We start from the raw sequence: 16,572 nt of genomic DNA, 5'->3' as shown, positions 1-16,572 counted from the left end.
CCTAAAGTAGCACAGCTCATATCCTCTACCCGACAGCAGCACCACACCAATTCCACCGAACCTGTGACCCGACTTGCTTCACCAAAGTCAGCCGACTGGGAGCCAGTGAAGACCTATTCTAGCTTAAGTTTAAACACACATTCATTTCCTGACCAGCAACCGCCAATCCCAAGTGTAAACGCTATTTTACTATCTGCCTCTAGTAATTAAGATTGTTTTTGACCTTCAGTTCAGAAGCAGATTATAGAACTAGCTTGAGATGGACACTCTTCCAAACTCCTCGCCACAGACAAGGCCTCTGCAGCTCATTCCTCCTACAGCCCCCACAAATTCACGTGTGGGGCATACAATCACTCCATCAATTCTCAGTTTGATGTTTTTAGAACCAGTAGGATCTCCTTCTACCCATTCACAGTTTTTGAGCAATCGAGGAGACAGAATTGCTCAGAGAGATGGTGAACAATGAATGCCCTAAAATGTTGCCCACTTGGTTGTGGACTTCTTTCATTTTATTTGCATGGGTTTCTGGGATATTACTTAAAATAAGCACAATCTTGACTAAACTGACGAGCTTTCAGGTAGTTGTTTAATTCCCTGTTTCTCCAAATCAAATGTACCATGTTAGTCAACCCATGAAGCTGAGATCTATTTAATAGCAAAGAAAGGAGTGTGTTGGTAAGTAAAGAAAGCTGTACATTGCATACTGTGGTCGCATCTTCCTCAATGTTCTTTTCACCTACATCTAGGGAAATCAGTAGAACACTCAGATGACTACCAGACTTTATTAGAAAATTATTTTTACGTCTAGCAAAAGTCAAGACCTTTTGTTTTTCATAAATATATATAATATATACACATGATTAAGAATTGTGTCACCCTCCTTTAACTATTGGCTTCTTTGTATGATCTTCCTTCATCCATTGGTTTTGAACATTGGATTTACTTCTTGGATCAGGCCAGAAAAGTATTTCTGTCTCATCTAGTGCTATTTGTGTTAGGTGACAATGTGTGAGGGCATTTTACATCTAGAAACTAGAATCAATAAGGCATCATTGAACATTTTCGTTTACATATACATTCTCCTCATAACGTAGTCTTTTTTGGACTCTAACAGCCCTTTCTTTAATTCATTTGTCAGGATTTGAGTGTCTGATTCAGATCTTCCTTTTGATTTTTTGGAGGAGAGAGCAATCTGTGCTGTAAGTCCACACTACCTTCAGGATGATGATTTCATGACTATTGGCATCTATTTTGCCCAAACAGGAGCAGCTGCCCCACAATTTACTGAAAAAGCCATTGGTCGGAGGGGTGCTAATTTTGATCTACAGAACTGCTTCCTATAGCTGATTTTTAGGTCAGTGTTGCTTCTGTAACACTTCACAATTGATAACTTACTTTGTACATAATTTAAAGGGCTGTGTTAACACAAGCTAAACTCGAACTTGTGACCTTCAAGTCAATGCATTTGTTATCCTTAAACATTCAGTTCACTGAGCCATCCTCACAGCTACAGAAGAGGTTTGTAAATAAATGATTTATACTGGATGTATCCAAATCAGGCAGCACTTCAGCTGCAGTCACTCTTATCCATATCAAATATTACCGACAGATCTTAAGGAGAGCATTAACTTCCACAGAGAGTGATGTGGCATGGTAGCCAAATGTAAAACCGACTTTTCACACTGGTTGACAGCACAGCTGTTGGCTAACCTGATGTGATCAACAGAAAAAGAGGTTTAGGACGTCATACTGAAAGCGGGAATTTGTCTTATCCGACATGTTAATCTTCCTCTCAACAAGCTTTTAATTCGACTTTGGTCGTGTGCTTTTGCTTATTAACAAAGTTTTATTGCAGTTTATGCACGTTGAAGTGTTAATATACTGTAGTGCAGTTGTAGCATTGTAATATGCACTAATTTGAATTGAAATAACAAAGAAACTGCTGTTGGTGATTCAATAAAATCAGCATTTCATGTTGTTTCAAGCTGCATGAGTCAATGGCTGTATGGCTAGCTGGATGTGGTATGATTTGCGGCTTTGGCTTCTAGGTCAAACAACTGAGTGTCAGTGAGCTTGGGCAGATGCTGACACAGTTGTGCTTTAGAAGGCTTTCAGGGGTATTGTGGCACCATGTTAAGTGGAGCAGTGGACAGAAGAGCTTAAAGGAAGACACGATTTTGGTGGCAGTGAGAGGTGGTGTCAGGAGTCGCTTTGGGCAAATCTTGGAGGCACTGTGTGGTGATGTGTTGGCTCTATAGAGTATAGCATGCGGCTTAGACAGTGATGTCGCCACATTGTGAGTGATGTCACCATATTGCCACTGATTCACTCACACCAACTCTCCCTCCCTTCTTTCCTTCAGAGGTTTTCAAAATGCTGGTGCTGGAGTTGTTTGGTGCACAGCGAGGCAGGCGGGGATTGTGAAGGGCATTGGCCTCTTCATTGGCATAGTGTTTCCCTAAAAACAATCAAGTGGGAGGGGCTCTGTGGTGGTACCTGGAACCACTTGAGGCAGAAGAGCCGAGGTGGGGACTGCTTGATGCATGATCCCGTTGAGGTCCTCTTGCTGTGCCAACTCCCTGAATCTCTGCCACTGAAAACGAGACATTGCAACGGCCACCACATTTTCAACTTACTCACACCTAGGAAAGGAAGGGGATTTCAAATCGGTCTGTTGTCTCCTTGGGAGCTGCTCATATTTCTGCAATGGAAAATCCTTTGGTGTTTTAATACTGCCCTCACACACTATATGGTGTCATGCTTCATTCATAGGGCGCGCATCAACACTCTGACACTGACCAATGTACAGAATGGAGCAAAAAAGAAGAAAAAAATGTTTTTGTTAGTTATCGTGAGGTGTTCATGGACTCGAGGAAATCACTCTGTCCCATCTGAGTCAAGGATCCTTTCAACACACAGAAAAATATATATTAAAACTACCTAGGTTACAACAAATCTCTTAAGATCAAAAACAAAGCACTTTTTTGGAAGGAAGGGATTGATAAAGGTATTATAACCTATGACCAATTGTGCATTGGTGATTCCTTACGAACCTTCCAGGATCCTCCTATGGTATATCTACTGAGCACTCTTCACACTTCTATTCGCTCACACAGACCTTGTTTACTATTATTTTTCAGAACTTTCCCTCTTCCTCTTTTACTCCCCCCCCTTTCTTCCCCACCAGATTTCACTAGTCCCTTTAGAGCCTCAGCAATTTACAAACTACTTTCACCTCTCCCAATTGATAGGCTCAAGTCCAATTTGGAACTTTTGTGAGAATTGGATTTAGGCCAAGATTTCTCTCCACAACTCTGGGACTCTATCTGGTCTAAAGTACACACTGTCTCTCGCTCAGCCAGCACCACACAGACTTTTTACTTTTTCTATAATAGGCTTTAATATACCCCCTCTGATTTGTGTAAATTTAGGCTGATGGATTCTAAAAAAATGCTTGTCATGCTCATGTGATAATAGTGACCTGTTACATATGTTTTTTCATTGTCCTAGGGTCAAATTATTTTGGTCTTGTATTTGGTCTACACTTAATAAGATTCTATCTACTGATGTTCCTTTTGATATTGTTCATATTTTTCTAGGTGGGTTGGCTCCCATTTCGAATGTTCATTGTCACGTTCGTAAATTTATTGATCTATTCATAGCAATCTCTTTTCAATTTATTACTACAAACTGGAAAGATACAACAAAAATTGCTTACCCCGCTTGGTGGAATTTGTTGTGCCACCATCATAGACTTGATCGTGCTTATGCCACATCTGTGCCTTTGTTAATCAAAAGAGATTTACTATGGTCTCCCTTAACTGATTATCTCTCTAGACATGCTCCCTGATTCCTTGATTGTTTTTTCTTTTTCCTTAATAGTTATATTTCAATCTTAGTTTTGATGATATGTCAATTTTTGATGCCATTTCCCTCCCCTCTCCCCCCTCATTTTTCCCTTTTATGAAAATCTATAAAAGCACTGTTTATTGGTATATTGATTATACCCCTTTTCTGGGGTATGTTTTTTTGTTTTTCTATTGCTCTTTACTATTGGTTGTATTATATTTCTATGTTACTTATTGCATTTTGACATGATGTTTCACGTTGTTTAATTTTCTTCAACAAAGCTTTTTTAAACTTTAAAAAAAAAACTACCTAGGTGATAGTTCACTCTATTTTATTTTCGGCTTCTCCTGGCAGGATAAAAAATGTGTGGGTGGGGTATTCCTGGATCATAAGTTTCTGTGCCCCCTAACAATTGTGTTAGTTATGTCTACATTGTTCGGCCTTTTGCTTGCCCCGTGGGGTCAACAGGCCTTTCTCTTGACTTTGGATCCCTCTTAAGCGGGCCCATTCCGTGCCCCCCTTAAATACAACACATTATATCCTCAGGTGTATACTGGGATTACTACTCGCACCATCGCCTTACTTGATCATAGAGCGACTCTCCTCAGGAACATCCCGAGTTTCATCTGGTTTTCTCCAAAACCGGGGTGGCGATGATAACTTCTACCTCTAGTCACACCCTGTATTGAATACAATACCATATTATTAAAGAATGCAATATTTGTATATTACATGTTTCCTGCGGTGTCTGTACCCGTACTCATCTCTAGGTTAATGTGCCTGTTGTGAATCAGCTGCGTATGGTAAATATTAATCTTTTGTTCTATTCTTACCATTCTCTCTCACATCCTCCTAATAATCACCCGGGTCGGGTCCACACAAGTAGTTTTAGTCAAGCATCACATCTTGAGTACTATGGCCTTCTATGCAAGCGTTGGATGCTACAGGGATATCCTGCAAAGGTGGAAGGTGTAGGGGACAAATCCTCCCTATCAGAGCCCTCGCAGGATTGTAGTCAGGTAATGATTAAACACTTTGAAGAATGCTGCTGCCCAATATATTGTATCTTGTTTAAAAATAATCACTGGAATGCCGTTTGTTCCAGGGGCACCATCTTCCCTGTTTTTGCTGATACAGTTTTCTATGGCTTTTTCCTGGTAGTCCATGGGTGGCCAGGATGAAGAATGGAAGGGTCTAACTGAGAGTCATGGATATCCCTAGAATACGAAGATTGGATATGTGATAACTGGGACCGTTGCTCCACGATTTTGCCTGTAATTTCTGGGGAGGCACTTTGGAAGCATTTGATCACACTCCAAAAGATGTGCTGTTTTTTGCTGGAGCATCACTTTTGGCGTACTAGCTAGATTTAATTTTCTTACTTTGCTTCGCTGCCGAATTTTTTATTGGTTTTCCTTAGTGTTTTGATTTTTTTCTTTTTAGCCTGTTGGATCTTTTGAGGATTTAATGGCCTTGGCTTGCTTATCCAGATTTTCTTCTAGTTTCTCAGGGCTTTTTGTGTGCCAACTCTTAGTTTGAGGCTTACTCTTAGTGTATTGAGAGGTTGTGTTGGTTCCGAGGTGTTGTTTGAGCTCTGCAGAAACCTTTCCCAGGTTTGGAATAAGTTTCCATCAGCATGGTATCCTAATATTTTCTCCCTGCAGGAGAGGGTATTGTGATCAAAATCACGTTTTTTATGGATCCTATGCTCCCCCAGCTCGCTCACTTCTCATCTCCTCTAATACTCTCAAAATGCCTTTCACATGTATACTTTTTTCAAAAAATCAAACCATTGCCAAAGCCAATACGTCTCACTTTAATGTGCCTACATTTGCAAACTTCATTTGTGCATGCCTGTGTTTCCATGTGTTCACACGTTAATGCCAGACATATTTGGCTTTGCCAATGCAACTGCATCTAACAGCCAAATTCACAAGGTAAGTGAAAGGGTGTGTGAGTTCATTCCAGAGCAGTGGACCGGCAGCTAAGAAAGCGTTTCCCTTTTTGATAGGGGGACACAACCAGAAGACCTAGTCTTCTTTATTAATTAGGGAAGTATTTCTTGAGTGCATTTGTACGCTATATTTTGTCGCCCCTAAAAAGGGATTGTGTGTATTACAAAATGTTATTGAGACAAAAAGTATAAGTACATAATGCTTACAACATGTAGTAAATGCTGGCCAACAATTAGTTAAAATCCAGGAGGACTTAACTGTAAAATCACTGTTCGTCCTCCTTTTTGGGCCATGGAGAGTCTCTCAATAATTATATCATTTTTGTAGTTCTTAATCGATATTTTCCAAAGTAACTTACAAAGCAACAGTACAAAAGGTGAAATTCTGTTAAGAACAGGGAGGCAACTATTATGCGTTTCTCTTATTAATAGCAGCAAGAAGTAACAAAAACATTATTTTACAGTTCTCCTAAGTGAAACTTTAGTCCTTAAGACTAATCAGTGTAACTGCGTTCAGCATCCTCTACAGTCGCCCCCTCCTTCCTACTCTATATGGCAAATACTAATTACCAACTCCATCCTTTGAGGCAACCATGGATACATCGTACCAAAAGCTTGGGGGCATGGCCTAGCTGCGGAATGCCAGATGTGTTCTAGATGAGCGCCTTACCATCCCCGCCAAAGAACAGGTTAATTACCTTCAATAACACTCTTTCTCGTGGGTACTCTATGTAACTACGGGTTCCCTATCTTTAACAAATCCCCAGGCACCAGACAGGATCAGGAGAATTTCAACAGTAGTGCACTTGCATGTCAGAAGGTGGCGCAGTGCGGCTCCACGTGAACTTTGTTCCATTCTGGGCGTGATGGAACAGAAGCGCCACACTTATGCGCTGATATCAGTTTCTTTACTCATTCCCTTTCTCCTGCTTCAGACTGAGAGCATAAAACAATTATTGGTGACAGGGTACTGATTGCTAACTTGTGTCCTTTTTAGATGTTAATGAGGTCACGCCACAGAATGAGAAGGTGGGAGGCCAGGGCAGAACTTGTTCTTCTGAGGGATACTTCTAACTACAGATTCCACACATTTAGAATACATACCAAAGCAGTACCTCCCAAAGATGGAAGGTTTGTTGAGTGGACATAAGTTCTACAGGATTAAGCTAGCAATATGACCCTCTGTCATGGCAGTAGTGCTTCACGGACATCTGCACTGAGGCCACATTGCATCCTGACAGTTATCAAGAACAGGGATTTCTCATGCCAAAGCCTTTGTTGCAGCCTTGGCTATGGTGGCATAGGCTCTCAAGTCCTTCATGGGTCTGCTTTTTGGCAATAGCTTCGCAGATCTTGATGCAGAAGACTGTCCACATTGACAGGATCCTCTGCTGCACCAACCTGCCCTTTTTTGCACCTGAAAAGCTGATGAGAGCGGATTGTCTAACGGGTGACCGTACATCCAGTCAGTGCTCGCTTTGAATGAAGGCGATGGAGCCTCGCCTCCTCTTTCAAGGGGTGAGGGGGAGTAAAGAATACTGGCAAAGCGAAAGAATGACCAACATGGGATGATGTCACAACCTTGGGGAGCAAATTGTAGCTGGTGCACAACCTATTTGTTAATATGACCTTATCCGTCAGTTCCAACGTGTTATTCCAAAGTTTAGGGTGCTCCACGGGTGGCGTCTTCCGTCCTGGAGACGTCTATAAATTGAACATGAATATCGTGCTTCCAATCTCAATTAGATGCATCCCCGTAGGCACACCTCTGTTCCTTAATGACAATAGGACTCCAACAAGATAAATTGATTGGAGGAAATTCACCTGGGTATACACCACCAACTTCTCCGGAAAGAAGGTACTGTAGGCAGTTTAACTCGCTAAAGAATCAGTTTAAAAAACTGGGGACTTTGAGGAAGTGCAGTGTTTAATAAACACTATTGACACCCTCTTTTGAGCTAACATGGCAGGTTGGAATCGAGTCTCGCTTCTTCTTTTTATGTTTTTATTTTGAGTTTGACTTACCCGAAGACCTCGAGTGGATGTGAATCATTCACAGGAACGGCGCTGTGACTTAGACAGACCAGGCCTGCAACTTTGAGCAGGAGCGAGACCTGAGTTTCAACTGCAACTGCCTGTGTTTGGAGGTATAAAGTTTCATCTCCAATTCCCATATTGCCTTTGAGTGCATAAGGGCAAACATGTCACATGACTTAGTGTTGTGACCAAAGGTCCACCTCGTACGGGGCTGTGACCAACATCTGCTTTCTGCAACCTTAGCACACTTTGAAGCCTGTAGTTTTCAGAGGGGACATGATTCTCTAGCCCAGTTGCTCTTTCGATTTCTTTGGGCCTCCCACTTATTCATTGCTGGAATCCAGGGACCTCCACTGAATCATTATTGAAATCCTGGGACCCCCCACTCAGTCATTTCTGAAAGGCAGAAACCCTGACCTCTGATTTTGATGATTTGAACCTCAAAACAATACCAAAAAATACAGAAATATGTATTCATAAAACAAATACGCAAATAATGAAATATTTTATTCACTTCAAAAGCAAATATAAAAAAATCTCCATTTTAATTTTAATGGAAAAGGTCAAGCTTTTCTAAATTCAATTGAGATGACCAAGTGTTCATACTATATTCTGTTTGATTCACATGCACTGCTCCCACAAATCAATCTGAGGATACCTACTGAATTTTAGCCTCCAATTCTAAATTCCTGCACATTTTCAGAACGTTTTCACATTTTCAATTTTACATTTTGCATCTTTATTTATTTACTCTTTAGACTGTTAATATTATTTAATTTCTAAGCAGTCTCTTACACCCTCAGTAAGACTCGCAGACCCCTATGGGTTTAGGGACGTCACTTAAGAACTGCTGCTCTAGCACACTGTCTTATGTTGTAACATTTAACATGTTGTTCTGTGACCGAAGATGGCAGCAGAGCTCTCGATCCATGTCAGAATGCAACAAAAGTATCAAACTGACTTCAGCGTACATGGATGGTGCTTAAATGCAGCTCCGTTCCTTCACGTCCAGGGGAAAACGAAGCCTACGTGGAGCCATATGATGTGACCTGCTGGAGCGTGGGAGTATTGTTATTTAAATTTTCCAGTCCACTGCCTGGGTACATTCTAAAGATGAGGAATATGTGGTTATGAGTATCCGTCAGAACTCATGCTACTTTGCTAGATTTGAGTCGCACGGAAGTGTAACACCAAACGTAGTGACCTGCATTGAACTCACCTGCCTGAACTGTGTCTTTAATCATGCAACACTTGGGATTTGATTGCAAGTCACCACGATCTTGTTTGCTGGGTCCAGGGTCCAGGGGCCTGCTGGACAGGAGAAGAGAATAATGTTAGCAGGATTGCCCTTATGATCCCTTCAAACCCCCACTGTAGAAGAGATAATCCAGCATAGCCGTCTGTCAGCAGACAGCAGCAGTGCTGACACACTGTGCCAAGAAGGGTGCCTGGATCCCAGTATAGGGGCTGAGGAGCTGATGATCTACATCCTTGTGAAGAGCGGCACCACCCCCAGCCTGCAGTTTAGGTGGCAAGCTCCAGCAAGCGCGGCTTGTTATAGGCCAAAAGTGATGGACAGAAGATGGTGGAGCATGTCACCAAATGCTTGGATGAAAATGTCTCTAGACCAAGAGGGGAAGATCTCAGGCCTACGTTTCCTGTCAGTAGCCTCACTGGAAAAGGCTGCCCACGTGACCCAGCTTCCCTGGGAATGCCACTCTGCATCATCACAGTAAGAAAAGGGACCCTTTTGGCTCCCAGCACAAAGTGCAAAAACGTTTAATCACCTGACTCTGAAATAAGTGCGTTGAAATACCTGAGAACCCATCCAAATCACACTCCACATACCCTTGAAAAGTTCCACGAACACCACAAAGTATCTCTGCCCACCTCATCAAGGGTCAATCCTGCTAAAGTTGGGAACCATATTTTCATAGAGGACCTATGCAAGGATTGCATCGTGCAATTAACTCCATAATTTTTACAGTGCTTTGTAGCTGAAATAAACACAGACGTCACCACCATGAGGCAGGAGTTACAACAGCTAGGTGACAGTCAATCGTCTGGAGAAATTAGAGAGCAGGAAAACTGCACTGCATGGGAACCAGCATCATCTCACTAGAAGAAAAGTTGGAGAAACTCAAGCTTAGTCAGTAGGACCTAGCAAACAGGTCAAGATGCAGGAACATTCGGACCAGAGGCCTCCCCTAGGGTGCAGAAGGGCAACATTTTCAGACCTATGTGAGAAATCTGCTATACTTCCTCAGAAACAATTCTGAAGTTGCCTTTATCCACTTAGACTGCACTCACATAACTGCTGGAGTGAATTCCTTCAGAGTCTGAAGGCACTACGCATGATGGAGGGAACAAGTTGCTGCAGGGCAAACACTGCACACGAGGAGCAAATGGACACTAAACACTTCAGATGCTTGACCTGGGTTGCTCCTTAAAATCATATTAGTGGTCTAGGTCCTGCCTGTTAGTCAGGTTGAGCCTGTAAAGGGTGGAGAGGGCAAAGGACCAGTAATGACATCTGGCAAATTGGTTTATGCTGCTAATCAAGAGTTGCCAGGAGGCGTTAGGGAATTTATGTGTTACAAGGGGGTTTGTTTAGGTCTTTTGGACACTAGGCACAGCTGGTTGAGGAAACAGGGAGAGTGGCTCTGGTCAGGTTTAGGGCTTACCACATACTCTAGGATTTTGGAAGCACACGTCCACTTTTGTAGGTCAACCACAGAAATGCCTGCAGATATCGCCAAGGAAGCTTGGCAGAAGCCTGACTTGTTACTTGGGACCCATGCTGAAGGTAATCAGTCTTAATGTTAGCAGGTTCAGTGCTCCAGCCAGATACTTCGCCAAATTGAACCTTTAGTGAGAGTTGGAAGGACACATATGCATGTTACAGGAAACATACACAAGTGACCCAGACTTCAGTCAAACTGGTTCCAGTTGTACTACTTGTCAACTCAATTGCATAAATAGCGAGTGTGGCAATATTATGCACCTAATTATTTCCTTAACCTATCACGAAGGACATGCAACATGAAGATGGATGAATGAAGTGGTCTTAGTGGAATCCCAATCACATTTACATCTGTGTATGCAACCAATGCCCTGCAAGAGTGTTTACTTCAATCCACATTTTGGATGTGTTTATGTTTGGAGAGGTGTAAGTAGTTTTCAGTTGGGACCTAAACGTAACCATGAAAAATAATAAAGATAATTTGTGACTTAGACCCAGGGGTGTGGGCTCGATTTCTCATACCTTCCAGCAGTTGTTGACATTGTTAGCCGTGGCTGACCCCTGGCAGTAGCATCTCAGGGGCAAGATTGACTGCACAATCTTCTTGGCTGCCAATGGGTCCTGTGCGTGTCATGGGCAATTTTTGGTAGCGACCAGCCTCTTGGTATATGTCAACAATTCCTTCATAGAGCATAGCATTTTGAGACCACGAGCTGATATCCCTAACACTTCCCACCATCTGTCATAACAAAGGCATGGCTATATGAAATGGCCCTTCAATACTGCTATGAGAATGTACCACAGTAGTGACATGGTCATGGCTTCTCTATTGTTCATAAACAAGAAATTGTGCATGGATGTGTTTACTTCAGTACTCAAAACAAAGTCATGGAGGAAGAGATTGCTCAAGCGCCAATAGGCCCTGACTGTTATGACAGGTGGTGTGAACTGTTAGGGTTATCGGTGCACTGTTTAAAAGTGCCATGTGTCTAATGGAGGAATTGCTGATGTGCCAAGAGGCACTCCCAGAAAGTGCCATGTGGCCAGTCTTTTCTAGTGAGGTCTTTGACGAGCAGCCTCGGTCACCGGACTTCTCCACCGGTTCCAAGCAGAGTATTTGTGCCCCTAGGCAGTCAGGCCGGCCCCCACAGATTGGACATTAAAAAGCTTACGTACACACTCAGCAGATCGGCAAGGGTCCATGACCAGGAGTGCCCAAAGTTCAGTTTCCTCACTGCATCTATTGTTCTGGAGGCAGGTTCTTCCAAGAAGGCAGCAGCCTGCTCCACCATCTCCTCTTCCACCAATCTATCCCACCTCAGTGTCTCACTGCAGCTTTGCACATGCAGTGGGCTCACCACTCATCACCAGGATGTGGATGTGTATTAGTTCCTCAGCCCCCAATTCCAGGATCCAGCTACGCTCCTGATTTCATAGCAGTTTCTTCCCGAAATAAAATGGTAAGGATTGGCAAGAGCCAGCTTGCTCTACCTAAATACAAACATAACGTACCGTAGCCATACAAAAGTGCTGACAAAGTGGTGCACTTTGAGCACAAGTCGGCACTCTATACCTAGGCAAGATGGAATACACCCTGCTCGGACAGAACCAAGAATGTTAAGCACCTGGAAATAAAGGTAACACAATACTGCCATCCCAATTCTGAGCAACGGTTAATAGAAAACAGGGTTTAGGCACAACGTACCGGGGATGGCCGCACTCGGGCTACAGATGGAGATAGAGAGGAATCTTTTTTCACCTTTTATCATATCATCTTCAACCGTGCTTAGACTTATCTAAAAACTGATATTAGGACAAAAATATGCGGCTCTAAATCAGAGTCCCCGGTCTTTCCAGTTACAGTCAAAGAGGCCGTCACAGTCTGAAATATGACAAGTTGCGACTCAGATGCCTCACAGCAGCCTTTTATGAAATATATTTTAGGCCTTGCCCCTCTTTTGTCCCGGATTTGCAACTTTTTCTGGTTTGCAGGAGTGGTGGCAAACTCAATGCTTAATTTCAGTAGAGGTTGTGTTGCCCAAGCCAGGCAAGAACCCAGCTCTCTGTATTTAGTATCAACCCATAAAACCTCTTAATATAAACATAGATATTCACAGGGTTTGTTCTGGGACCTTTAAGGCATGTGCTTGTGGACCCAGACCAAGTGGGTTTTATGCCTTGGCGTCAGTGTGGTGACAACACTAACAAACCAGCACTGGCTTTCCTATCCTCTGTATGTAATCGTCCCCTCCCAATCTAGCACAAAAACATCAGAAATAGATTTTTCTTGTTTTGGAACCTATGCATAGTTCGTAGCAACAGAGTATAAAGTAGTCTTAATTATCTACAATGTTTCAAGTGAATCCAGTACTAACTATCAAAACCATATTCATAACTACCATCTCTGATACGTTCAAATGTAAAACAATATTCACCTTATGACTCTAACAGAAATTCGACTTTCATTACAGTAATATAATAAACGATGGTTCAGTGGCACGACACATGACTGAGTATTGTATTTATTCATATTTGATCAATTACAATAACTGAGTAAATCGTTTAGAAATATAATTGCTTGAAAACTGAATCACCTGACAATTGCACATTTTTCGAGGCATCCTCCAGCCTTATCCCCTCTACGAAGGCCACCGCACCTCTGGATTTAGTTTGTGGGATTAGTGGCTGCTGGCCGAAGATGAGTCAGTGTTTTAACCTGGGATGGCTAGGCAGTGGCTCCTCATTGGCTGAATGTGAGACGAGGCGAAGCCCATTGCTCTTGGCTGTTACTGACCTTCCCTGAGCCCCATTGAACTAGCTCCCCTCCCATTCTGGGACCTGGGCTTCCTCTTTGTTGTTTTTCGACTGAGGGTTGGTTTCTTGGGCAGGTCGGGGGTCCCATTTCATGGGGAAGCTCTTCAGAATGGGTAAAATGGTGTTCAATTATCGATGGCCTGACTGACAGATTTCCTGTTTACGAGCAGCCGCTAAATACATGCTGCTGCACTGCGCTTGGCTCATGATTTTTTGTTGTGTAGGGTCAGTGCCTCTTCTTTCATCTAAGTTATTATGGGAAATTCAATTACTATGCTCTAATACATGGGCACAAGTTACACTTGGCTTGAATCATTATCTGTTGTCAAAAATATTGATTAAAAGGGGTTTGAAGAAAGGATGTTTCCTTGCTCCAATGCTGTGTAACCTTTTTATTTCAAATCTAAGTACATACCTGGATGTAGCCAAATCTCAGCCACTGAGAATGGGCCAGTGCCAGGTATCCTCTCTGCAATTGCAATACTCGGACGATGTAATACTTATGAATATGATAAGAATAGATCTGCAGAGGCTATTAAGCAACTACCCACCTACTGCACAGAAAACGAAATGGCTGTCAATCTCACAAAACCAGTTTTGGCCCTTAGGCAGAAATCCTGTTTCTAGAATCACAAACTATAAATACCTTGGTGTCTGATTGCAAAAACCATTTGTCTCATGGTCTGGACTTAAATTCAATAAAGCCACAGATCGCTTCCCTGATTGTGTTGCAGAGACTAGAATTCTGCAATCTCCATTGCGAATCCCTATCCCCCACTTTTAACAGTCATAAAGGCTAAGTTTATCCCAACAATCACGCACACATGCCTACTTAACCAGAAGGTCTTTCTAACAGCTTGCGAGGTAAGAGGGAGAAAACACAATTGAATTTTAATACAGTGTAACCAATTGGGTCACACAATAATCCACTTAGCAACTAAATCTGAGATTAGTAAAATATACTTATACATTTTGAAATAGATTGATATAAATCAACCTCAACATTATCATATAAAAATACAGAACAAACAAAGTGAATCCATATGTCCTAAAGAGATTTACCATATATAACAAAAAGCAGATAACTATTTCTATAATGACAGTGCAAGTAATCGGGAAAAAGAATGAAGTAATAAAATTGCATCAAATAATTGTCAAAGGTAAGTATGAGTATGCTGTCTCCCCCTACACTGCCTTAAAAGGGACAACCCTAAATTGAGATGGATTGAATAAAGGTGAAATCAGAAAAGTGTCAACTGTCAGAGTCTTCAGTAGAAGAAACTCCAAACAAGGGTCAAGTATCATGAAGCCTCTCATAGTAGACACAGAAGCAGAGGTCTGTGCCTCATGAAGTCCTAAGATTTCTCGATGTCTCTCACTACTGGCTGATGAGGGATGTTATATAAGTATGCAGGGTATGCTCAGATGTGGGTCCCTTGCTCACTTTGCCACTAGATTCAAGCTAGCCTGGCTGATGAGGGGTGTTACCCCGAAACCAGTCCCAGAATGCTTGTTTCCGGTCCAGGGAAGACTGTTCCCATGAGACACAGGGTTAAGACTAATTTGCATACAGCTGGACCTAAACTAGAATGGCAAAGTGAGATAAAGAACGATGATGGATTCTACCCAGATCTGTGTCTGGGGATGAGTGTCTGAAAGGTTTCAGCACTCTGTCCATCATCTCTTTGTGTTTGCTCTTTTCTCACTATATTACAGCATAATACATTAGTTGCACCCAAGGTAAGTCAGGTGCTCCTACAGTAAATTTCCACAATCCCAGCACAAATTGGTTACTGGCACCACCTTTCCCACACCGATAAGTTGCTACTTCATTCATCCTTGGTCATTCTTATCCTCCTTCATGAGACCTCGCCTTCTTGCTTGTTACCGTATTTCTCCTTGCCAAGATCCATCTTCTCATACCTTGCTATCTAACTATAATGAAACCCGCCTTTTCTAGTTAATAAGGCTTTGCCTGCACCTTTAGTGGAAACAAAAATCCAGGCAAATACAGTCTACGTTGAATGTTAAATACAAATTACTTTACTTAGACTTTAAACGTAAGCTTTAACTGAAATGGTTCTCGAGGCCCAAACTTATGTCAATTTAACAGTGCACAGGGTTAGAAATATGTGTACATTTCTACACAAATGGCAAATGCAGCTTCTGAATGCATGAATAATTTGCAAAGAGTTGCGAAAATGTAATTTCAAATGCACCAACATTGATATAATTCTAGTTACACGTATACATGTTTAAACATTAGTCTACACATACACGTCATGTTTTATTAACTTCACACGAGACAAGTCTAAACGTTAGCTTCTCCTGAAATATTAGGATGTTAATGTTAGGAAAACCTTTATTAGTCACGTTTCTATGCACACAGTTATTAGTCTAGTTAATTTCTACTTGGAGTACTTTAAATATGCAATACCCTTAGTAACAATTCAATACTCTTAGTAACATTAATCACACAGAAGGTATTAGAGTGCTGACTACGCCTGATTATGGGGCACTCCCACAGTAGCTAAGAATGGTACCATATTTAGGCTGCTCCAATTCCATTTAGTACTTACAAGTGATTATTTCAAAACATTCCACTGAACTTTCATATTTTTCTTATTATTAGGCAAAAGGAGTAGAATATATGAAGACAATCGTAAACTCTGAAAGCCCCAGAGCCACGCACTTACGATATGCTGCAGCATACAACCTTGGCCGAGCCTACTTTGAAGGATATGGTGTTACACATTCAGATAAAGAGGCTGAAAGGTAATCGTTTTGTGGTAAAGAAGTCAATGTTCAGTTGCCTTCAGAGAAAGAAATGTATTTTCATTTGCTTTACTGTTTTTTAGACGTCGTACGATTTTAAAAACATGTAGAATGGAGGGTGAGTCATGATCCAGATGATGAAACCATTCTGAATATCCACAGGTGCCAAATTGGATCCAGAAACTCCTCCTCTTCCAGAATCACCTCCTGTACCAGGAGGTGGTGCTGGCTTCATCTTGGCACTGGAAGCAGTATGACGAGTATGCACAATATATGACAAAGCAAAATAGAAAGATAACAAATAAAATAAGAACAATAACGACCCAAGCTATATAAATAGGACGTGGGGAGGGGCAGGGTGGGGGGTAGTGATGTATGGTTTACGGAGTTTTACAGGTAA

General features: G+C 41.9%; 1 protein-coding gene across 2 annotated transcripts in view; it reads left to right on the top strand.

Annotated features, from left to right (window-relative positions):
* The window catches only part of LRP2BP (LRP2 binding protein), a 339,402-nt gene that overhangs the window by 167,149 nt on the left and 155,681 nt on the right, over window positions 1-16,572 (top strand). For both annotated transcript variants that reach the window (XM_078678933.1, XM_078678935.1), the window contains exon 5: window positions 16,030-16,172. In XM_078678933.1, coding sequence (XP_078535059.1) covers window positions 16,030-16,172 — 143 coding nt within the window. The remainder of the gene's footprint in view (window positions 1-16,029; window positions 16,173-16,572) is intronic.

This window comes from Lissotriton helveticus, chromosome 2_2 (assembly GCF_964261635.1).
Source record: "Lissotriton helveticus chromosome 2_2, aLisHel1.1, whole genome shotgun sequence".
Taxonomy (NCBI): Eukaryota; Metazoa; Chordata; class Amphibia; order Caudata; family Salamandridae; genus Lissotriton; species Lissotriton helveticus.
This window is presented reverse-complemented; position numbering and strand designations above follow the sequence as displayed.